Raw genomic sequence first — 24,582 nt, 5'->3', positions numbered from 1 at the left:
CATAAAGATGAGATTGTGGGAACCCCAATTCATAGCTGGACAATCAGAAGTGCAGGTAGCAACCTGCTAATTGAACTGGCATCTGAAGTGGAGGCACTGTTGTGGGACTGAGCTCTTAACTTGTGGCTCCTGATGCTATTTCCAGCTGATAATGCCAGAATGAAAATGAATTATCATCTTCTACTCAATTTTGCTGTGAACCTAAAACCATTATAAAAAAAAAAAAGTCTCTTTAAAATGAATTGAAAAGACTTAAATGCTCTCAATTAGAGATTGGTTGAATAATTCAAACCATATCCAGTTCAGTGGAATGCGATGCAGTCATGAGGAATTCACGGTGATGGTGCAGAGTCCTGCTTCTCCCATGGGAGTCCAGGACCAGGGGCAGGTGGTGGTAGGCAGTGTCAGAGGACCCAGAGACAAAAGATTCGATTGCATAACTTCTAGGGGCGTCACTTATACTCAAATACTTGAGCAGGACCATTAAGTAGCCTCAGTGGTAAGTAATGCATTATTTTCCTATCATAACCAATGGAGATGTATTTTTTATAGGCTGCAAATATTCTTATGAGTTTTCAGGGTACAGCAGAAGACCTCAGAGATATTTTATAAAACACTAGATACCCAGAGATGTAGATTCACCTTCCTGCACCTACCTACGGGTTAAAGTTTGAGAAGCCCTAATAGAGAAGGACATTTAATGATGTCATTCCACGTTGTTAAAAAAAAAAAAAGGATATATGCATGAGTACATGTAACTTATGAAAATTGAAAATATACAGAGGAAAATGCTGGATTTGTCTCTCTGTGGTCAAATTATGGCAAGTGATTTGTAACTATTGTATTCATTATATTATAATGAATCATTTTATATGTATTTCTCATATTTATATTTCTTAAAATATGTACATGAACAAATATAGGTGAACCTTGGCAACCATGAGATTGAAATCCATGGATCCACTTCTATGCAGACTTTTTTTCCTAGAAATACAATGGAAAAATTTTTTCAGAGTGTAACAATTTTGAAAAACTCACAGATGAACTCCATAGTCTACTAACAATAAAAATATTAAGAAAATGTTAGTTATGTCATAAATGCATAAAATCCATTAAGTGCCCTAAAATACCCCAGAGAAGTAAGACCAACCCCTCCTCTTCCTCCTCCTGCTCAGCACATCCAGGATGAAGACTTTATGATGATCCACTTCCACTTAATGAATTATAAATATATTTTCTCTTCTTGATATTTTTCTTAATTATATTTTCTTTTCTCCATCTTGCATTATTGTAAGAATACAGTATGTGATACATATAATGTACAAAATATGTGCTAGTTGACTGTTTATGTTATCATTAAGCCTCCAGTCAACAGTAACCTATTAGTCATTATGTTATACATGGATTATCAACCGCACGGATGATTTGGTGCCCCTAACCTTGTGTTGTTCAAGGGCCAACTGAGTATGAATATTTATACATTTAGTGATTTATAAATATTCTTACATTTATGAATATATAGTAATTATTAAAATGTTTTAATAATTTTCTTCGTTTTGAAGGACTTTCCAAATTCTATAGCAAATGTATTCATTTTATAATTTAAAAAGCAGTGCGTGTTGTTATTAAAATAAAATACAAACACATTCCCAATTTCAGAATGAAAGACCTTGTCACTTGACTATTTCTCTCTGTGTCTCTTGATCTGTTAGGTCTCAACACGCCTAGACACTGTTCCATCTGTGTATGGCTCAACTCCCCCTTCCTCCACTCCCTTCTGCAAACCACACACTGTTTTCCCTAAACTAAAAAATTACCCGTAAAGGTGAATTTTAGGATGACCTTGAAACTCCAACAACAGGGAACAGGTTATACACACTTGGTTCAGGTCCATAACAAGCCCTGCAAACATTCAGAATGGCCATGGAGAATATTTAAGGAAGCTGGGCAACAGTACACTGTTGAGGAAAAGAAGCCACTTGTAACACAGGATGAGGCACCTTAAAAAGTGGGTGAGGCAGTGCGTAGGAAAACCAAACGAAAGAACAGGACAAAGATGAGCAATTTTGTGTCTTGTCTTTGCTATGCTTTTTTGTATTTCCTGCTTCTCCCAACAGTAAGCTTTTGTTTTGTTTTGTTTTTTTAATAATCTGAAAAAATAATATAAGTAAATCGAAAAATAAGGTAGATAAATTTAAATGAAGGCAACATAAAGCCATAAACATAAGAGTTGACTCCCAAGAGCCCTGTTTTCCCAAGCCCCAGCCCTGCTGGTCAGAGTCCACCCTGGGAGGAAAGGCAGCCCAAGAGGGCTCAGGAGACACGACCAGAAGCCTCTGGGACCTGGGACGTGGGTCTGTGAAGGGCAGAGGGGGCGGCCACGTCTCTGGGAAGACCTTCCTCCTGCAGGACCCCAGGCAGCTCGTGCACCTTTCCAGCACCAGGTACAGCCTGCAGAGGGGCCTCTTGCTCGTGGGTAAGAGAGCACTGACCGCCTTCCCAGGGCCGAGGGAAGAGCAGCTGGGAGCAGGGGTGGGAGGGTCTAGGACCGTCCCATTTAGGGACACAGCTGAAACCCCTAGAGCAGGGGTGGGGGTGGGGAGAAGGACAGGACCCTCAGTAGGACTGTCATGGGCTCAGACGCCTGGGCACAGCTCACCATAGACACAGACCTGCACAGACCCACGGACATAGCATCACACGCACTGACACACACACACCTGCACACGGCTGTGTGAACATGGGCACACACACACACACACACACACACACACACACACACACAGGGTCACACACCCCACAGATACATGGTTTCCATGCACCCCAGGAGTGATGAGCTTGGACCCCCACCCTCACCACCCTGCAGTCACATCTGCCCAGATGCCCCCCCAGCTCTCACACAAGGACGTCTCCTGGGCAGCAGGAGGCCCATGGGACCTGTGAGGGTGAAGTCAGCGCTTACTGGTAAAGGGCTTGGGGCAAGGATTGCTGCACAGTCAGCACTCAATAAGATCTTTGGTAGTATTGTTGCTATTAAACTATTCAATGCACAATCCCAAACTGGCTAAAATCCAGAAAGTTCTAGAGTGTTTCCAAGAGACTCAGTGAACCCTCCTTTCAGAACCTGGTTGGATCCCCCTACTTGGCAGAGCCACCTCCTCACACCCAAAACCAACCCAACACCACTATCCCCTTCCTATTGACGGTGCCACATGCTCCATGGTCTGAGCCTCCAGTCCGCATGACAGCAGGTGTCTGGCAGTCAGAGAAGCCAGGCTGAGAACTGTGTTCTCTGTCATGTTCTAGTAGTGGCACTTTGGGCAGATAACTCGACCTCTGTGAACCCAATTTCATCATCTGCAGTGTGGTTAGTGTATCTGTGGTGTAGCTATTGGGAGGGTTAAAGATCATTTCTCTCTACTACAGAGCCAGGCATATAATAGGTGTGAATTAAATTATTATTATCCCTATTATCATTATTGTTACTGTCACCACTGGTAATTAAGACGGCAGTGCCCACTCCTTCCTCAGGTTCACACAGCCTCTTTTCCTCCCCAGCCCCCACCCAATGGCATCTTCCTGCAGTGACCTTAAGACCTCAGAAACTTTCAAAGTGTGGGGATGCTGACGACTCCTGGTGTGGAGGTCAAGCCCCAGATCCACCTCCCCCACTTCCTAGGGCCCCACCTGGGGAGGGCTTGGGTGGTGGAAGGAGCTGGGCCCCCTCATCCCACAAATTCCATAAATCGTTCTCATAAATAGAAAAAATATAATAAAGTTGAAACAGTACGTAGTTCAGAGTTCATAATACCGCTTCTAGAACTTTTGTCTGACCTGTCTTCTTCAATGTGCTCCTAAATGTCTAAGCAAATGTGTTCATAATAGTGGCATTTACAACTGGACAAAAAAAGAAAGTGGGGAAGGAGGAGGGGAGGGAAGAAGACAATGTGGAAGGGAGGGTGAGGACAGAGGCTCTTTACTGGCTGAGTCTGACTCTGTGTGGGCTGCAGTCCCTGCTCTCAGGAGCAGCTTCACTGTGGGGCACCCTCCTCACAGGGCTGCAGGGAGGAAGCAGTGAGCAAATGCTCACAGTTATGATGGTGTCTGGCACAAGGCCATCCCTTGGTTAGGTGCACCTCTGTGGCCCACTGATTAAGCTCCCCTCTGTGGCTTGGGGAAGCTGCCTGGATTCCACCGGTCCCTGCACTTGTGTCCTGTGTGGCTCTGTGACTCCCTGAGTGACAGTGAAGCCTGCATGGTGCAGGACAGGTGCAGGATCCCATGCACAGTGGCGCCCAGCAGGTGTGCTGCCTTCACTGCACTGGCTTCTTAGGGCTGCTAGGACACATTGCCACAAACTGGGTGACTTAAAACCACAGAAATAGATCCTTTCACAGTTCTGGAGGGAGATGTCCAAACTCAAGGTGTCAGCAGGGCCATGTTCCCTCTGAAGCAGGTCCAAGGGAAGAATCCTTTGCCTCTTCCAGTTGCAGGTGGTTGCCGGAAATCCTTGGCAGCCCTTGGCTCCTGCCAGCATAAGTCAAATCTTTGCCTCCATTGGCACTTGGCCTTCAATCCTGTGTGTGTCTCTGTGTCCGAATTTCCCTCCTTGTATCAAGACATCAGGCATTGGACTTAGGGACCACCCTGATGCTGTTTGACTTCATATTAACTGCATTGCATCTGCAAACCGCATTCCCATAGTAAGTCAGGTTGACAGTTACAGGGGTTAGGACTTGAACATATATAGCTCTTGGGGGACAATATTCAACCCACAGCACTAGGGGTTCATGATCAGGACTATGAGACGCCTGATGTTATCCAGTGTCCATCTCCAGTGCTCCCCTCATGAGCTGCTGGACGCTGGTCTCCACAGGCACATCCTGGAGGCTCTGTAGCTTCCAGCATGTGGACCTGCCCCCATTGCGCCCATGGCACCCTTGCCCCCAACACCCGAGAGAAACGAAAACATCTCAACACAGTCTTCTGCCAACACCCTCACAGCAGCTGTATTCCTAATTGCCAAAAAATAAAAGCAAATATTCATGAACAAAAAGTAGGTAAAGGAACTGTGATAGACTCATACTTTGGAATCCTGTTCATCGATAACAGGGACTAGAATGCTGACACATGAAACAACACAGATCAATCTCAAGAAATACAATGCTAAGTGAAAATAAAATCAGACGCAAGAATACATACCATATAATGCAAATTATATAAAGTTTAAAGACATGGAAAAGTAATGTCTAGTGATAGGAATCAGAAAGTGTTGGCTCTGAGGGTTGGGGAATGACTGGGCATGGGAGCCAGGATCTTTCTGCTGTGATGGGAAATTTCCATATCCTTCACTGGGGTCCTGATTGGGGAACACAGGTGTATAGTTTTGGCGAAATTCATGGAATCATACGCTTAAAACTTATGCATTTGTTGCAGATGAATTTTGTCATAATTAAAAAAAAACAAATGATACTTTTCATTTTTGAGAAAAAATAAACAAGTTTCAATTAAAAGAGTTAATAATTGGATGATCACAAATAAATAAATGAAGACCTGCCAAAAGGCGTGATCAGAGATCCCCAGCCTTCATCTCCTCAACTGCACCTCTCTTGTCCCCAAGACTCCGGCCCATTTACTTCCCGTCCTTAACAAATTTCAAGACCATTCAGGAACATTGTGTCCTGCTAATTGATGGCCAAAGGGGTCCTAGCCTGCTGGTTGGGTGACTCGATGTTAGATGAGAGCATAGAAATCAGAATCAGGTAGAGTTTAAACTCCAGCCCTGCCCTGAGTAGCTGAGTGGCCTTGAGACAGCCCCAGTGAGGTTCCATACATATAAACCTTGTGGAATGATCACATCAGGAGAGTGAGTATACCCATCACTGAAACTGGATCAAATCAACCTGGTTCAAATTTTATGGAACAAAGTTGTGATTTGTTTTGCAATTGCCCCGACTCCCAGTTTGCAGGTCACGTAACCTGAGTTTGCCCTGAACATGCAACCACAGGTGGAACCTAAGTGCTTGGTCCCAGGAGTGGGGACTGAATTCAGAACCGCACAACACGTGGAAGGATCCAGGTTCCAATCAGACTGTGCCCTGGCGTCACCCCCATGGCAGGATCCAGTCACGCCTCATTACCCTGTCACTATAAAACCTGTCCTAACCCCTGCTCAGGGATACAGATTTGAGCCTGACTCCCGTCTCCTTGTTCAGCTGGCTGGAAATAAACCGTTCTTGCTGCAAAAACCTGGTGCTTCAATGTATGGCTTTACATTGTGCGTGCGGGAAAGAACCCATATCCGTTCCTTAACATCAACTCACCTATTCACATTACTTTTAGTAAGAACATTTATAATCCTCCATTGTATCCATTTTGATTATACATTATTATCTCATTTGAGAGATCATGGATCAAACTAAAGGACATTATGTTAAGTGAAATAAGCCAAGCACAGAGAGACAAATATCTTTTAATCACACTTACAAATGGAACCTATAACAGTCTAACTCATAGAAGTAGAAGGTAGAATAGTGGGTATGAGGAGCTGGGAGGCAGGGCCGAGGAGGACAGAGAAACGGAAGGCAGAGGTCAGTGGGCACAATGTTTCAGTTTCACAGGAGGAAGAAGCTCTGGGGTTCTGCTGCGCAGCGTGGGGCTGTGGAGGGCTTGGACTCTGCAAGAATGAGCCTCTGACATGTCCTTTGTCAGGAGGGGCAGGATCCCCCCACCAGGGCCCAGTCTCCAATTTTCTCACTTGTGGATCTTGATCTCTGAGTACTCATTGCCTGTGGCCTCCTGTCCTGCAGTGTCCTGAGCCTTCCTCTTCTGGAAGCTGAGGGATGCATACTGCACCTCTTGTTTCTACCCTCAGATGGTGGTGGGCACAGCTAGGGGAGCCTTGTCTGGGGAGCTGTCATCTGCCTGAGGTTCAATCAGGGACACCTGAGTGAAGAGAGAAAGGAGGGCGTCAAAGCAGACAATGGGGACAGGACAAGGCAGGGAGGCCAGGGAGGAAGGCCATGATTTCCTTCACCCAGTCGTCCTTCAGGATTTCTGGTGGAATCTCCTTCATCCAAGTTTCTATAAATATTTAGTACTTGATGAGGACCTCGTTTGGTGTTTGCCAATTTCATTAACTTCTCACAACAACCCCATGAGGAAACTATTAGTATTTTCCCCATTTTATAGATATGACCACCAAGGCGGAGGCAGGAAGCAGCCTGCCCAACTCCCTGCTGCACCAGGATCCAACCCAGGCAGTTCTCTGACCCCACAGCCTGCTGTCCCTCAGAGGCCCCTGCGTGTGAGGCCCTAAGCTGGGAGCTGGATGTGCTGGGTGGACAAGGTGGACAGGGGCCCTGACCTCCTGCAGCTCACTCTGTGACTGAGGGACGTGGCAGTAAATGACCATCAAACAAACACTCATTTGTTAATTACTATATCATGGCCCAAAGCACAGTCTGTGAGAAGTACAGGCTGTTGATTCAGACACGGCACTTGCCCTTAGGAAGTTCCCGGTTTTTGAGGGGACCAGGGTAGTGACTAGCCAGTCACAAGAAATATATCCCTGAGAAAAGAAGTGGAATGGCTTACAAAAATGTCTTCACCCTAGCCTCCTGGATCCTGGGCATATGTAACCTTCCATGGCAAAAGGGACATTGCAATTCGAGTCCAGTTAAGGACATTGAGATCACAAGATTATCCCAAAACATTTGGGTGTGCCCAAATGTGATCACTGAGTCCTAACAAAAAAAAGAGGGAGCAGGAAGAGAGTACCAGATGCTTCATGGGGCGCCTTGCAGCTGGAGGAAGAGACCAGAGCTGAGGATCGCAGGCACCTCTAGGAGCTGGAAGAGAAGAAAGTGCATCCTCCCTGCAGGTGCCTTCTGGCAAGAAGGCACCGCCCTGCAGGCCAACACCTTCATTTTACCCAGGGAAACCCCCTGTAGACATCTGACCACCAGAACTTTAAGACAACACATTTACCCTGTTTGAGGCCACAGCAGAGAGTGATGGAGGCTGCCCACGAGTCCGTCTGCTTAACCTGAGCTTTTCTAGGCTGCCCCTGAACACCAGAACATGTCCACAGAACCGTCAATGAGTTTGCTCCTCCATTCTCTTGGTTATTCCAATGAAGATTCACACACACACACCACGTATCAGCACTGCTACTATCAAGATGACCAGGACCCCACGTGGCTAATCCCAGTGACCACGTGTCAGTCTTCCCCAGACTGGGCATGGCAGCAGCAGAGGACCCAGTTGCACGCAGTACCTGCACTGAGGCCCTTCTTTACTCAACTGCAGGACGTCACACTTTTCTGGGTCTATTCGACCTCCTTGGCAGCCCCCTTGTGGGTTACGCCACATCTCCCTGACCCCTAAATAGCAGAGCTGCTCAGACTCTTCACGTCTTCAACTTTGCTTTGTGATCTCACCCACTATGTTGGCTTCATGTCACTAATAGGCTGATGATCCCCATATCTGGAATTCCAGCCCTTTCCCCTCTCCTGGTTGTAAACTTTCATCCAACAGTATACTTGAAACTCTGACTCCCTTGTCCGAAGACATATAAAACTCAAACTATTTACACTGAACTTCTTCTTTTCTCCCCCAAATCTCTTTCTCCTCCAATATTCTCAGCCTCAGTGACTTCCACCCCCATTATTCCAGCAGCTCAGGTCAAAAATCCAGGAGACATCCTTCACCCTCTCTGTCCCTCACGGCCCACTCCTAAGTCATTAGCAGTTCCCATGAGCCTTCACTTCAAATGAAGGCCAGGCCTGCCCAGCCTCCATTGCCATCCTCCAGCTGGGTTGTCTCCTGCCTAGATGTCCACCAGCCTCCTCTCTGACTCTCTGCTTCTGTTCTTGCTCTCCCACACCTGCTCTCTTCTGCACAAAACTCTCCAGATGCTCACAGTGGCTGTGCATTCAGACATGACACGCACACAGGCTGGGCTTGTCCACGCTCACTTCCTGCTCAGGGCCCCTGCCTCCCTCTGTCTAACCACACGGCCCTCCCTGTGGCTCCCCACTCCCCGCTCAGCCTCCTGTGTCTGAGCTCTGCCCCTGCCCTTCCCCCTTCCTACTGTCACACAGTCGAGTGCCAGACTCTGAGCCTCCTTCATGCCTTTGCTCAAAAATCATTAACAGAAACCGCCAGTCAACCTACAAATGGGAGAAAAAATTTGTAGATATACATGTGATTAGATGTTAATATAAAAAATATAAAGACCTCATAAACCACCACAATGAAAACCAATTAAACCAGTTTAAAGATAGGTAAAAAATTCTGATAGACTTTTCTCTGAAGAAGACATATAAATGACCTAAGAGCACATAAAAAGATGCTTTGATCACTAATTGTAAGAGAAATAGAATTCAGCACCATAGTGAGATATCATGTCACACCCATTAGAATGGCCACTGTGAAAAACAAACAAATAAAACACAGGAAATACCAGCTATTGGTGAGTATGCAGAGAAATGAGAACCCTTAGATACTGTTGGTCTCAATGTAAAATACCCACTACAGAGAAGAGTATGGCAGTTTCTCAAAAAATTAAGAACTTAAAAATAGAAGTAACATAGGATTCATCATGCCTCCTTTTGGACATATATCCAAAAGAATTGAAAGCAAGTTCTTGAGAAGATATATGCGCACCCACATTCACTGCAGCATAATTCACAATTGCCAATGTGGAAGCAACCCAAATGCCCATCCATAGATAAATGGATTTTAAAAAGCACTGTGTATATGCAGAATGGAATATTAATAATCATTCTTTGAAAGGAAGGAAATGCTATCATGTCCTACAACATGGATGAGTCTTGAAGATGTATGTTAAGTAAATAAACCAGTCACAAGAAGACCGTACGACTCCACTTATAGGAGATATATAGACATCAGATTCCAGGAACACAAAGTAGCATGGTGGTCACCAGGGTCTCACGGGGAAGAGGAGGGCCTGGTCGGGGAAGTGGGGAGTTATTATTATAATCAGTAGATATACGGTTTCAGTTGTGCAAGGTGAAATATTCTAGAATCTGTTGTACAGCTGTACACTTAAAAATGGTTAATATGTTCAACTTTGTGTTTGTGCTTTCTTTTTTAATCAAGACAGACAGATACATGCATGAATGGGTGGGAGATTGGAGAGATAGAAAGATAATGTGTTAGAGGGACAGAGAGACAGTAGACGCATAGATATGTAGATGGCCAGATAGATGACATGCAGATCATAGGTAACAAAATACACCACAGGCCATCTCCATCTCCTCGTCACCTTCTATTTTCTGTAACGTGGATTTTTCCCAAATTATGTGCCTATTTTTCACATTTTCTTCATTTATTTGTGGTTTGCGTAGTTGGTTAGTGATTGTTTTGGGTATATCCCTCTCTCTAAAAGAAGACTTCACTGAGCCCACGATTTTTAAATGCTTTTCATGGATGGGCGCCTGGCACATACAGAGCTTGTCTCTTGGTCGGTACCCAATAGTTTTTCAGACTAAATTAAAGAATGAAAGCACGTGTTTCACTCTGTTGCTCAGAATCTTCTACAGGAAGTGAAATGAGGAGGGAAGAGCCTCTGATGATGGAGGAACAGCCCATGCAAAGATGCAGAGGTGCAAATCATCTTGTTGTGGGTGACAACATTGGAAAACCCAGCGTGGGTGGAGCTCAGAGCAAGAGGCAGGAAGTGGCTGGAGGTCAGGGCTGGGCCAAGGTGAAGAAGCGTGGTACTCGCCAGAGTCCAAAATGAAAATGCAGCCAAAGATTTCAGCAACTGAGGTGAAGAATATTTCAATGCAATGATTTAAAAAATAATGTATGCTAAATATCCATGGAGAATAAATATTTAAATAAACCCAGATTAGCGAGTATCCTTTCCTGAGCAAATTGGAGCCTACCTTTAATAGAAGCAAAAAAGAGACAATATTTTCAAAATGTATTTTGCTTCCCTAATTCTCAAATGAGAATACTAACCTGTATGAGAATGTCTCTTGATTAAGTGATGATCTTACATAATTTTAATTAACTCAGTTTACTGGACCTGCATTATTTAAAATTTTGATATTTTACTCATGATGAATTGTTTCATTGATTTCGACCTGTTAAAAACTTCCGTAAATTGTCTTAATTACTGAGATTTTGGGAAACCCATAATTATGCATCCAAATCAACAGTCTCACTCACCTCTGGGTAATTCCATCCCTAGGGGACATGTAGGTACCTAAGAGGCCAGGATGGCAGGGCTGCAGGCTGAGGAGCTGGGAATTTATTCCCTTGATCAGGGGTGGGCAAACTACAGCCCTTGGATCAAACCCCTCCCACTGCCTGCCTTTGTAAATAAAGTTTTATTGCAACACAGCTAAACTCATCATTTACACATGGTCTACGGTGGCTTTCATACTACAACAGAGTTGAGTAGCTGCAGCAGAGACTATATAGTCCACACAACCAAACACCTTAACCATCTGGCCCTTACAGAAAAGGTTTCCTGGCCTCTGTTCTAGCAGAGTTGGGGGTGGGGGAGCAGCTGTATAAATGAAGGGGGCAGGGCAGTGATGGCTTTTGGACAATCCCTCTAGACAGGGAAGGGGAGGTAAGAGGCAGAGACCTGAGGGAGGGGTCCAAGAAGAGAACCTGAGGCCTCAGCAATGAGAGGGGTCAGGATGGAGAGTGGGGACCAATGCTGGCTGTTCTGAGGAGAAAAATGGGCAAGACATGGTGAAGTTTTGGCCACAGGAGAAGAAAGAAAGGACATACAGGAGGTAAGGCTTCTGGTGTGTCTGTCCGTAGAGGAAGCAGAAGGGAGGGGCTTCTGTGCTGTGGGTGCCATGGGGAATGCTGCAGGGGCGGCAGCTTTTATGGAGGAGGAGATGAGGAAGCAACTTTTGCCATGCCCAGTTGAGCAATCCTGGAGGCCATCCTGTGGGAGGTGTCCAGGCAGGAAGCTGGATGTGGAGACGCCCATGTCACTCACCCGAGATCCTGGGACCCTGACAGCGTCTGCCTCCTCCACGCCCGTGTCCCCCACGCCCGCTGTTGTTCTTGCTGCCTTCCTCCTGCCGGACCTCACGCTGAGAGGACAGACCAGAGAGCCTCAGTCTGGGCAGATGAGGGCACAGTGGGCAGGGTGACCCACTTTGTTTCCTAGTAAGGGGCTGGAGGGGTGACCGTGGTGGGACAGAGGTTACCAGTCACACAGATGCCAATACTAAGAACACAGGCACCTCTCTCCTTGATAGGGGGGGGGTCCCAGGTTTGCCATAGACTAGGAGACCCCAACACAAGGGAGCCGGTGCAATTCTCACTGTGCACCCCTGACCCCCTCCCTGCCCTTGCTTCATGGTCCTGATCCACCCAGCTCCCTCCAGCTCTGACAGCAGGGACTCTGCCCCTGCCTGCCCTCCCCCCAGGGTCAATGCTTACATGATGAAGATGACACACAAGGACAGGAAGACCAGGGCTTTGACTCCAGCTCCCCAGACAGCCCCCAGCGTCACCCCCGAGACAGGCTGCACTGTGCCTGCAGATGCATGAGAGCAACTCTGGTGACTCACCTGCAAGTGCTGGGTCTCTGCTCCTCCCAGCCCTGTAGGGCCCTGGGCTCCTACTCCCCTCCTCCATCTCAGAGCAAAGAACTGGGATGGGAGGGAGGAGGGGGGAGGCTGCTGGTGGGACCAGGGACACATGGAAGTGCTGCTGCAGCCTTTCTTTATTTAAGATTTTGAAATTTTGTTCATCATTGATTTCTTTGTGTTCAACTTACTGTTTTAAAAAAATCATTGCATAGCAATATTACTTCCTTTGATTGCTGACTGTTTTTTCCTTATGTCCTCTGAAATTTTGAGCCCAAGTAGAGTTCCTGATGTGTCTCACCCTAGTCCCAGCCCTGCAGAGCAAGGACCTTGTCTCCCCAAACACCCTGTCCAGCCCCAGCCCCTCCCCTCCAAGGTCCACCTCCGCCCCTCGCCCCACCCCAAGCCCCTTGCCAGGCAGGAAGAGGACAGTGACGCTCAGGGTCACAGGAAAGTTCCAGGCCTCACAGCTGAGCCTCCCTTTGTAGCTCAGAGGACGGCTGGGCAGACCCTGAGGGTGGGGCAGGTGTGCTCTTCTTTATTTCTCCCCCACCCACCTGTGTACTCACTCTGCAAGGAGAGGCTCAGGGAGACGTGCTGGGAGCCCAGAGGGTTCTGAGCTTGGCAGGTGAATTCTCCTTCATCCCTGAGGTGCACTCGAGGCAGCTCCAGCGAAAGAGGTCCCGAGGGCTGCCAGGGGTACAGGGTCAGGCTTTCCCGGGTCCAGCTCAGCCTGGCAGGGGGGTTGCTGCTGACAGCACAGAGCAGGCGCAGGGACTGGCCCTCCAGCACTGACACAGATGAGCCGTTCTCCAGGACAGTGGGTGCTGTAGAGAAAGAGACAGAGGGTCAGAGTGACATTCTGTTGAGAGAAAGAGGAATGTAAAAGAGATCGGGAAGAGCGAAAGACTCAGACATATGGACGTAGACTGAGAGAAACAGACTCTGTGAGATGGACCCAGAGAGAGATGGAGCACGAGCCCGAGCCTGGCTCCGGCCCCAGTTTCTCTGTGCTGGGCGATGTCGATTCTCCTCTGCACCGATGGGTCCTGTTGGGCTGGACTGTGGCCCCAGAAGTCACAGAGGAAGGGGCTCGGGCTCACAGGACACCAGATATGACGTTAGTTCAGGCCCACGTTCCAGGCTCTCTTCACTGCTCTCACTGACGGCTCAGAATCCAGGTTCACCCGAAGAGTCCTGATCTCTCTCCAGCCCTTCCCGTGACAGCGGTTCACTGAGTTATCGCTGTGCCTCTACGTGGGGCTCACTCCAGAAATTCAGAGTCTGGGGGAGCAGGGGCTTAGAAACAGCTGCCCCCGAGGTCACATGACACGTGGTGGAGGGGACTCAGGCTGCACCAGCCCTGGGCAATGAAAATGAGAAGACCCAAATGCTGTGGGCCAGGAGGGCTTCCTGGGGGAGGCACACCTACTTGGCACCTGGAGGAGGGTGTGAAGGACCAGCAGGCGGCTAGAGGATGAGGGGGAAGGGAGTTCCAGGCAGCAGGAACAGACAGTGCAAAGATGACCAGGGCCTGAGCCAGTTCAGGAAAATGTGAATAGACCTGGGGGTCTGGGGTTGGAGGTAGGGTGGAGCAGGGGGTGGAGTCCAGAGACAGGACACAGGAGGAAAGCAGGGAGATTTGTTTTCATAACCTCACAGTGGGGAACCAAAGGCATTGATAAATGTAGCTAAAAAATAAAGAGGTCCCTGAACGGTGTGAAAATCATAGACATCCAAGGACAAACCCACCTGGCATATTGGGAAGTGTATTTACAAAAATATCTCAGGCAAAAATACTGACTTCTCAAACTGAAAAGAACTTCCAAGAATCAATAATTAAGGTCAAGCCACTCTTGAAAACTGAACAAAGACTATGAACAGACAGTTCCCAGAAGAAAAGAAATACAGATGTCTCTTTGTGATAGAAACAGATGCACAACTTTATTCATAATAAAGGAAATGCTCCTTAAAGCTCCATGGAGATTCCGTCACCTGCTATTGGCAGAGACCAAAGGTCCCATCACACTGGATTGGTGAGGCTGGGCGACACTCGCACATCCACTCCTCCCTGCTGGAAATCTAAACTCCTGTATCCCGGAGGGGGAAGAACTTGGGGTGTGTCTCACAGCAGCTATTAGACCCAGCTATTTTGCATTTAAACAATCATCCCACAGAGACACAAAGCCATTTCTGAAAGGAGATACAAGATTATTCATGGCAGCATTTCTGTTGATAGAATAAAATTAGTGCCTTGAGGTTTCACTAAAATAGAGTGTGTCCAAAACCAGAGTCCACCCATGCAGGGGGACACCACACAGCCCCAGACGAGCACGGGGACAGTCTGCACGACTGACGTCAAACCACCTCTGAGGTCCTGCCGGTGAACAGACCAAGGCTCGGAGCAGCCTGTGCAGGCCTGGTGGGTTCAGCGGAGGAGACGGGACTCTGAGGACTCACTCTGCTGTGCACTTGGAATTGTCGCCCATGAGACCGTATCACCCACCCATAAGTGCGTAAGCTATTGGGCAAATAGACAGACGAGGCTGAAGGGGTGTTCAGGACACAGATGACAAGGGGCCTGAGCTCGGCCCTGCTGTGAGTGTCGCCCTGTCCTTGTTGTGAGCCGAGGGGGTGTGCAGGTGTCTGAGGGTAGGGAGGGGCCCTGGGTCACCATCAGGGAGTCTCAGGTAACCCTGTGAGTCCAGGTGAGGAGGACGCGCCTGCCCTGATGGAAGAGGCCCTGCTCCCGCAGCCCAGGGAGGGCCCCGTCCTACCTGAGCCGTCTCCTCGGAGGACAGTCACCGTCAAGTTCTGAGGAGAGTCTGGGGAAGAGAGACACAGCAGCCCCAAGTCACTAAAGAGGGCTGGGTGGATGCTGGTCTCTGTCCCCAGGAGCCACATCAGGGGGGAGAGTGGAGCAAGCCTCCTCCTGACCATCCCCTCCTGGACACAGGTCCCAGCACCCCGTGTGCAGCCCTGACCCCATCCCGCTGCCCTGGGGACCCCAGCAGGACCCCAGATTTCCCAGCCCAGCTCTCACAGGACACGTTGAGATGGACGGTCCTCGTTGTGGTCACACCGGCCCCAGGCAAGGTCACCTGGCAGGTGAGGCTGCTGCCGTGGTCCTGGGGCTGAGGGACGAGGGTGAGCACCGAGGAGCGGCCGGTGGTGGGGCCCTTGGGAGCCACGGAAGCCCCCTCCCAGGAGATCCTGGGGGGCGTCCCCTGCTCACAGGCCCAGGGCACAGAGCAGGTCAGGGTGCTGGGGCGGCCACACTCCAGGGTCCCCGGGGGGAGGATGTCGGGCGTGTGGGTCAGGGCTGGGGAGGAGAGGGGGACACGCAGGGTCAGGAGGGAGGGTCCAAGGTGGGGCCCTGAGAGGACTCAGGCTCTGGTCCAGCTCCTGCCCTGAGCCCCACACGCTTCACCCCAGGCCCTCCCAGCACGGGGTCCCAGCCCGGCCCTGCCCTGCGGCCCAACCACCTCCCCAGTGGGCACCTGGGGATCCGGAGCCTTACCTGTCACATGTACAAAGAGCTTGTTTTCTACATAGCTCCATTTCAACCTTCCTCGCTCCACCCGAAAAAAGTATGAGCCCTGGTCCCTCCTTGTGGCGTCTCTGATGCTCAGGGAGCAGTTGTTGCTCCTGGGATCCCCGAGGAGGAGGAATCGGCCCTGGGTCTCCTCCTGCACTTTCCCAGCTGGGTTGTTCATGGCCACTGAAGCGCCATGGTGTGGATTGGCCCCTTCCCTGAACCAGTAGCTGTGAACTGGGTCAGAGTGGTCCCAGCCGTGCCGGGGATAGTAGAAGGAGCAGGACACGTGGACACACAGGCCCTCCTGCACCGTCACCACCCTCTGCACTTCCAGCCTGTAACCTCCCCTGTACCCTCCCTGTCCCTCCACCCCCGCCATCCCCCAGAGCAGGGCCAGCAGCAGCAGCATGTCCGGGCACAGGTGCCAGGGCCGCCAGGGACAGTCTGCTCCTCGGGGTTCTTCTCTTGGGAACTGAGAGCTGCAGGATTTAGAGGAGGCCCCACAGGAAGATGGGGGCGAGGCCAGAACCGTGACCCTCCTCACAAGGAGGAACTTCACAGCCTGACACTGTCAGGGCCTGGGAAGGACTTTCAGATCAAGTGTCACCACCCACATCCACTCCTGGGTACCCTGTGCCCAAGAGGGCAAGTGTCACCCAATTCCCACCCCATGAAGGGCTCAAACACATCTGCTTTTCTGACAACACCATTCCCTTTTGGGTGCCATTTCTGAAAGGTGACAATGGGTCCCATCTGGCTGGACCCCTGAGTTTCAGGCTGCGGGTGTTTGTGGAGGTCAGGGGTGGGGCTCAGGGACATGGTAATGGGGGAGGCCCCGGAGCGGAGAGCAGCAGCCTCCTCCCTTGTCACCAACCCCATGTGGCCGTCCCTCTGCACATGGAGGTCAGCACAGCAGACCTGGGTCCTGTCCTCATGGAGTCACCGTCCAGGGAGAGACAACAAATCTCTGGACCTCTGATCTCCCTGTGACAGTAGGTTCACGGAGGCACACAGGCAGGGTGGGGTGGCTCCCCCGAGGCTGAAGGTGTTGTGTCAGGAGGACAGGGCACAGGGACATGAGGCTCAGGTTGAGGATTCTACAAGGGCACCGAAGGGAGCCCGGCTCACGGGAGGCCTGGGAACCTGCGATTGTTCAGTGCGATTTTACAGAAATGAAATTGAGAAAGGGAAAGGAACATTTTTACAAGAGTAGAAACTTCTATTTTTGTCAACACATTCTGGGTGTCAGGCCAGATTTTGTGACCCCTGTCACCTCACTCAGCCACATTCTGGCTCCTCCAGAGCATGATGGGTCCCCCTCCCTCAGGGCTTTGCTGCAGGTTCTGCTCCCAGGAGTGGCCCAGGGAACAGGAGACATGGGGCGAGGGACACCGGCCTTGAGGCTGCCCACCCTCAGGGATGTCAGGGTTAACGGGGAGAAGAAACTTGCACTTGAATTCAAGTGAAGATGAGTTTAAACTGTGTGGCTGCAGGCTGGCAGGAAGTGAGGTAGTTGTCAGGGGGGAAACTGGCCCAGGTCAGATTTTGTTTAAAGTCTTTCCGGGAGGAAATACAAGACACATAGACAAAAGTGCCCACAAATGAACCTCTCAGTGATTTGCAGAAATGAACACCCAGGACCACCTGTTTTCCCCTTGCTGTGGTCCAAGCCCCACTCCCTCCTGGAGGAGCCCATGCCGGATGGTAATGTTAATTATCCTCCTGCATTTTGTTTGTTTGTTTGTTTGTGATTGTGCATCTGAGCATGCTGCCTGGAATCCTGTGACTTTGAGAATTGTTTCCTGAACTGTGGGACACATAGAAAACAGACTTTTCTTCCACTCGGCCTCATGGATGGTCCTGTCCCCTGCTGCGCTCTGACTGCCCATAACCAGGGGCATCCCTTGGCTGTGAGGACTGAGGAGGGACAGTGCAGGGTGTGAGCAGGCACAGCCGCCCCCACTACCAATTCTTGCATTTCCAGCTGGTGTAACTTCCTGCAGCCTCATTCCCCCTGTGCCCCCACCCCGGACCTCTTCTTTGCCCAGTGGCTCTCTCCAAGGGAGAAAGCTGCAGCAGTGCAGTGGTCAGAAGGGCTGTGTGTGGCTTCTCTGTTTCCAAGAGTCCCCAATTTGCAATTGAAATGAGAAAATCAAAACAGGGAGATGAGACATCGGGACGCCACAGAGAATCTAACCCTGTGCCAAACAGGAACATATGGTCCACTTATGACCCACGAGGCCTGGGAGGCCCTCTGGCCCCATTTCCCAAATGTGGACAGAAGACACTGAGGTCCCGACTGACAAGTGCTACGGCCTGAGTGTCTGTGGCCCCCTCTCCCCAGTTCCAAATGCTGAAATCCTAACTCCAAAGCAACGGTTTTAGAAGGTGGGGTCTTCGGGAGGTGATAGGATCATGACAGTGGGGCCCCCATGAATGGGATTTGTGTCCTTATAGGAGAGATGGAGGAAGCTTGTTTCTACCTTTCCACCATTTGAGAACGCAAAGAGAAGGAGGCCCTCAGGAGACACCAAATATGCTGGCATCTTGATCTCGCACTTCCTAGCACGGAGAACTGTGAGAAATACATTTCTATTCTTTAAAGGAAAAATGCAGTTTATGATATTTTCATAGCAACCTGAGTGGACTAAGGTTCTCACTGAATTTCCCAAATCCCATGGGTGCCCTGTCTCATGTGCCACTATCTGCTCATGAGACACTTGGTCAAGCTTGGTCTGTCCCGGACTGACTGGGCCAGGAGAGGGGAACCTTGTGTTAATCTGATAGGGAAGAATTGTAAAGTTTCTCCCATGAGATGAGGGAAGAGATTTCATTCATTCATTCACTCGCTCAGCAGCCAGGCACTAAGCATTAATGCTGTGCCTCAATGTTTCAGGGAAAGGCGTGAATAGCACAGACCCAGTCCTTGCCTTTGAACCGAGCAACATCCGCTTTGGAGACAGACAAATCACCTGACGTTCCCAAGGTCAGAGGGTGGCTGGCTGTGATGGGGAGGCACAGACTGTTGATGGGGGGATCTTGCTCTTCTGGGGTGGAGGGTGAGATCTCAGGAAGGAACAGGCAGAGGACACACAGTAGGGACTCTCAGGCAGTCACTGTGGGTGTGATTATCTAGGAAATCAGAAATCCCTGCACTTTGAGGTGCTGTGTTTCCATCCCTCTCACCCTCCCACTGCCCTAGAGACCCTCAGGCAGCTACCAAGCTCTGCCCTCTGTGTGTCACCAACCCCACCTCTGCCCTGGTGGGAGAGGTCACCACCCATAGGGGGCGTCCTTCTGCCCGGGATAGTTCTGGCTCCTGGAGATCTCTAAGTCTGACTGGAGGTGCTGTCCGTGGTGCTGATTCAGAGTTGAGCCCTGATTTGGGAGTTGTCTGCAGCTTGGGGAGGGGCTGATCACAGAACATTGGCCCTAGGTTGAAGTCCACATGTCAGATGTGCTGGGAGAGTGTAGGTCCTTCTGTAAGGAGGCACTGGGGAGAGGGTTTGGCCTGTGTTTTTGTGCCTTGTCCTTCTGTCCCACTCAGCAATGCCCGATGGACAATGCCAGGTTGTTGTCATGCTCCAAGGGCAGAAAAGGGGAAGGCTCTGTGCAGCCCCTCTACATACATGTTCCCACTTCATGCTGTTGACATCCCTGACTGAGAGAGGCAAACCCCCTCAACAGATAGAGGGGGCATCTGACACTCAGAGCCTGTGCAGCTGTAGGAACTTGTCTCCAAATACAGCCCCTAACAATGTCAGTTTACCCTGTGCAAAGAAAGTGTTCCTGTCATTACACAAGGGAGTTTATCATTATTATTGTCTCCTCTTCTTGAGTCTATATTGGGCTTACAACTGCTTTCACAAACAGAAAGTGGAGGACAATACATTCTGAGACTTCCGTGGATCAGACAGTAAGCAGGCCTGGAAGATTCCTCCCTAGACTTAAGGATCCTGAAGCCTCTATGTGAGCATATCAGGGCACTCCTAAAAATAACATACTACATGGAATAGAACTGAGCTTTCAGACATCCAGCCCCAGTCCAGGCCATGACTTCAATGCAACTGCCTGAAAGAGTCCAAAGAAAATCTACTAATGAAACTGCCCAGCTCAGTCCCAGTCAAACGGCAGCACCATGACATACAGTGAAATGATCTCTTTGGCCACTGAATGTGGGGATGGTTTGATGTGCAGCAGTAGATAACTAAAACATTAGCCCACACAAATCATTGCTAATAGGGAAACGGAAAGTTGGGGGTTTAATTTCCTGACTAATTTATCTACATGGTGTATTTAAAGGATTACGGATTACTTGTCAAAGGTAATTCAAAGTCTTCAGTGTCTTCACTTCAACTAAGCCTGCATTAAAGCACATTTTCCAGACTCTCCTTCTCCATTTGCTTCCAGGTTGAAGTTGACATAAGAGAAGAAGGAAATTGAAGCAGGAGCCACAGGGCTCTGAGTGCCAGTGGACGGCCAGGTGCTACTGCAGGTATCACACATGGTAGCTGATTGCTGGCCCATCTCATTGGCGAGGCATAGCAGCTGCTGAACTGCTGGGCTGCAAGGAGGCTGCTGGGAACAGCCACAGGCTGGGAAAGAGGGAGCAGAGAATCATTGAGTGACACATGCATTGATGACACAGGTGTCCAAGACAGTGTGCAGTGTCATGCAAAGAATCCAGGAAAATGGCATCCCTAATATTCCGCTCTTCCTAACACACTGTCTCAGCTTCCTTTGACCTGACACGTAGAGCTATTTGCCTATTCATGGGATCCCCATCTTCCCAGGGCCAAGGGCAGGAACCACCTCAGTACTCAGAATGCTCATCGTCCAGGTGTGTGTGTTTCTGTGTGAGTGTGTGAGTGTGCCGGTGTGAGAGACAGAGAGGAGTGAGAGATCTTGAATGTGTGAGAGAGATTGAGTCTGTCTGTGTGTCTGTGAGTCTGCACGTGCTGAGCATCGGCCTCCTAGGACAGTGGGACAGTTAGTTTCATGTTTCAACTTGATGGACCTGTGAGGTGCTCAGATAAAACCTATTCTATTTGTGTGTGTGAGTGGGTTTGCAGACCACATTAGCATACGAGTCAGAGGATCAGTTGGGTAGATGGGCATCGCCTACACCTCTGAGGCCTCAATAGCCTAAAACTGGAGCAGGGGAGGATTCCTTTCTTCCCGTCTTCTCCATGGGCCTGGAACACCCGCCTTCTGCTGCCCTCCACCAACACTGACCCCACTGGCGTTCCTGGTCCTGCAGCTCCCAGGTGGCAGACTGTGGGACATCGTGGCCTCTGAGATGACCTGAGTCAATCCCTCAGGATAAATGTTCATGTGCATACATACATACATGCACGTGTACATATATGTACCCCATAATGGGAGGGGTTCTGTTTTTCTGCAGAAAACTGACTCATACAGCCATAAGGGGAAAGATAGGAAAGTCTCATGGGCCACTTTCCTAGTTTGACATGATTTTGGTGAGATATAGGGCCCAGGGAAGGGCTGTTTAAGTATGAGAGGCTGGGGGTGACACTGTCACATCTGCGTTTTCAGGTGTCCACTCTGGCTGCCCTGTGGGGACAGGGAGCAGGAGGGGCAGCTGGAGGGTACCAGGACAGCAAGCAGGAGTTTGGGGCCCCTTATCATCCCAAATGCTGTGGGCGGGGACTGCTGTCACTCAATGCAGAATGACCTCATTCACATTAGTAACCCCTGAGAATATTGAGCCTGGCTTTGCCAATAGTAGATGATACAAACGCAGAAATACAAAGCGCAGATTTTGGGTGAAAAATGACAAATCTAATATACTATAGGAACCAGATTTGGGTGAAAATTGTATGAGCCAGGTTTGGGTGAAAACTGTATAGTGATAACAGGTAACTTTATTTTCTTCTTCTTTTTCTTCTCTTTAAGGAAGAGTCTCCCTCTGTTGCCCAGGCTAGAGTGCCATGGCATCAGCCCAGCTCACAGCAACCTCAATCTCCTGGGCTCAAGCGATCCTCCTGCCTCAGCCTCCTGAGTAGCTGGGACTACGGGCAGATGCCACCATGCCTGGCTAATTTTTATATTTTAAGTAGAGATGGGATCTCACTCATGCTCTGACTGGTTTCAAACTTCTGACCTGAAGTGAATCCTCCTGCCTCAGCTTCCCAAAGTGCTAGGATAACAGCAATGTGCTGCCCCGCCTGGCAACAAGGTAACTTTTGAGTGGTGGGAGCATAAGGTCCTGAAGTCTGCTCTGCCATCAGAGGACTGGGACAGGGAACAGGAGGGAACAGGGATGGGCAGGACAGTGGGAGGAACATACATGGGGAGAGGGGCAGACAGGACACAAAGGGGCAGGCGGTGGGGTGTTAGTGGAGAGTTTCCAAAGAGAAGCTAACAGTGATGTCCCACATCTGCCCCTCGTGGCTCAGTGTCCGCAGCTCAGTTCTGTCTGGAGAAGGAGGGGTGAGTCAGGCCTCCCAGCCCAGCTCCCCTGGGGGCCCCACACCTGCATAGCCAACACGAGTCTCCGGTCACAGTTGGTCAGTTTAATTCTGGCTCCAGGTGGGTGAGGACAGCTCAGCCCCACCTGGGACTCAGGAACTCATTACTGGGCTTCCCTGGAGACAGGCAGGCCTGTTAACCTGCTGCAGTAGCTCCAGGTGAGGCCACAGGGGAAGAGAAAACCAGCCCCAATTGGGGTCCCCCATCAGGGTGAGGACCAAGGACCCAGGAGCCCTCGTGGTTCCCAGTCACACATGTGCAGCCAGAGGAGCCCCTGGGGAAGCGGAGAGGAGGTGAGGATCTGCCCCCAGGCCTCAGCCCCTCCCACAGCCCAAACACCTGACCAGCACCTGCCTCTCCATCCTCTACATGGGGCAGCTCCAAGGCCCTGGTGCTGAGAGCTGGGGAGGATTCAGGGCTTTTGCCTCCTGGGACCTCAGTGTGGCAGAGGTTACTGCCAGCCACACTCACCAGGCGCAGGGACTGGCCCCCCTGATGGGCAGGGACGTGCCATTGCTCAGGGTCTTCAGGGCTGGGTGAGAGACAGAAGGAGCAGGAGGCTGAGCTGAGAGGCCTGTCTCTCCCTTACCCCAAATCAAAGACACACAGAAGGCACATATTTGACCCATACTCTTGAATAAACAGTCCATGAGTTCACAAAGCTGAAAGCCCCTGGAGGGAAAGAGGCTGAGCTGAGGGTGGAAGGAGGGGGAGTTGTCACAGAGCATCCTGGGTGGAGAAGAGGAGAAAGGCACTGAGACAGCCTGGCAGGTGAAGGGACCTGCAAGTATACCCGGGATCTTCCAGGGGGACACGCTGGGACATGGTGAGCTGAGGGTGCTGGGAGAGCATGGGGGGCTCTGAGCAGGGAACAACATGGTGGGCTGTGGGTGCAGGAAACTCTCTTTGGGCCTGGGTGCTGTGAGGGGCACAGCATGAGGGGAGGGGCTTTGGGTAGGAGGGCACCTTATCCAGGACAGAAAAGGACGTGGGGATAGAGGGAGGGGATGAGGCAGGGAGGGAAGGAGAAAGGGCTGAAGGGCAACATTTTTTGGAATGAAGGATACAGGACACACCCAGTCCTGATCAAGGTGGGTGGAAAAAGGAGGCATGTGGGGTAAGTCCTGCATTCTGCCTGGTGACAGGGGTCTGGGACTGGTGACAACAGGTGCAGGAGGAGGCTGGAGAGGCAGCAAGTGGGGGAGGCATCAGGGCAGAGCTCAGAGGAAAGGACTAGTCACTGGGGTAGCAGCACCCAGAGCACAGGCGCTATCCTGGGACTGTCTGGTCACAGGGTCACTCGGTGGAGGAGGAACAGGCTGGGAAAAACTAGAGAAAACCACAACAGGAAGCCAGAGTGTGAGGACGAAACAGTCGTTGTGCACGTGAGGGAAGCTGCAGGCCCAGCGCTGCCGGAGACAGGAGGTTCCGGGAGCTGAGCCTTCCCCACTTCCTCCCCCTGCAGCCCACAGCACGGTCTGGAGACAGCAAAGCACTCCCCAAGGTCACACTGCTGCTCCTGTCCCTCTTACCTGGAAGAGTGTATGAGAAATTGGAATTGTTTCTGCCTTGCACATGGGAAAGAAATTCCCAGTGATTTTGATCCGTAGAATGTAATATTAGATACTAAATCAATTCCTTAGTGAATAAAGGGTTATTTGGGTTGTTTTGTTCTTCTTGAAGTGATCAAAGTTAATTATGATTTTCCTATAGTTTTTCTATATCATCTAAATTTTATCATTAATTAGCATTTATTTGTGTGATAATTAAAGATATTAGAGCAGAACATACTATTCTGCTGTAGAGACCATGCACATATTATTGGTCAATTTTCATGAAATGAAAACATTCTTGTAACAGTGGTGCAGACCAGGAAGGCTCCAGCCACCACTCCTAGTTCCTGCCCCTCCCCGCAGAGCAAACCCTGTGATGATTTTTATTTTACATAATCACAACCTTTCT

The 24,582-nt window shown here is 49.9% G+C and overlaps 1 protein-coding gene and 1 long non-coding RNA gene across 4 annotated transcripts; one reads left to right on the top strand and one right to left on the bottom strand.

Annotated features, from left to right (window-relative positions):
- Positions 1-6,457: 6,457 nt before the first annotated feature.
- On the bottom strand, positions 6,458-16,596 carry LOC105865546 (sialic acid-binding Ig-like lectin 8). Its single transcript, XM_075999920.1, has 7 exons — positions 16,111-16,596; positions 15,634-15,912; positions 15,368-15,415; positions 13,160-13,417; positions 12,442-12,538; positions 11,993-12,089; positions 6,458-6,945 (listed from the first exon to the last, which is right to left on the bottom strand). Exons 1-7 carry the CDS (start codon positions 16,535-16,537, stop codon positions 6,871-6,873), a joined length of 1,281 nt encoding a protein of 426 aa, XP_075856035.1. The 5' UTR covers positions 16,538-16,596; the 3' UTR covers positions 6,458-6,870.
- Positions 15,015-24,278, top strand: LOC142868850 (uncharacterized). Of its 3 annotated transcripts, XR_012917730.1 has the most exons (7): positions 15,025-15,102; positions 15,547-15,698; positions 18,586-18,705; positions 19,025-19,114; positions 20,539-20,623; positions 22,045-22,327; positions 24,086-24,278. It is a non-coding gene; the product is annotated as an uncharacterized LOC142868850 (long non-coding RNA). The 3 variants fall into 3 exon arrangements; XR_012917728.1 differs by lacking the exon at positions 15,547-15,698 and having other exon boundaries at positions 15,015-15,102; XR_012917729.1 differs by lacking the exon at positions 15,547-15,698 and having other exon boundaries at positions 15,015-15,102; positions 23,915-24,278.
- Positions 24,279-24,582: the final 304 nt, after the last annotated feature.

The sequence above is a fragment of the Microcebus murinus genome, unplaced genomic scaffold (assembly GCF_040939455.1).
Source record: "Microcebus murinus isolate Inina unplaced genomic scaffold, M.murinus_Inina_mat1.0 scaf044_hap2_Mmur4.0, whole genome shotgun sequence".
In the NCBI taxonomy this organism is placed as follows: domain Eukaryota; kingdom Metazoa; phylum Chordata; class Mammalia; order Primates; family Cheirogaleidae; genus Microcebus; species Microcebus murinus.
The sequence above is the reverse complement of the archived record's forward strand: the minus strand, read 5'-3'. Positions and strand labels throughout refer to the sequence as shown.

Excerpts from the sequence above, each read along its gene's own strand:
- LOC105865546 (XM_075999920.1), bottom strand. The coding sequence starts at position 16,537 with ATGCTGCTGCTGCTGGCCCTGCTCTGGGGGATGGCGGGGGTGGAGGGA. Across the intron at positions 12,539-13,159 it reads CCTGAGCCTCTCCTTGCAGA|GCACAGTGCAGCCTGTCTCG; the intron begins GTGAGTACACAG and ends ATGCATCTGCAG. Across the intron at positions 6,946-11,992 it reads TCAGGGTCCCAGGATCTCGG|GTGTCCCTGATTGAACCTCA; the intron begins GTGAGTGACATG and ends CTCTTCACTCAG.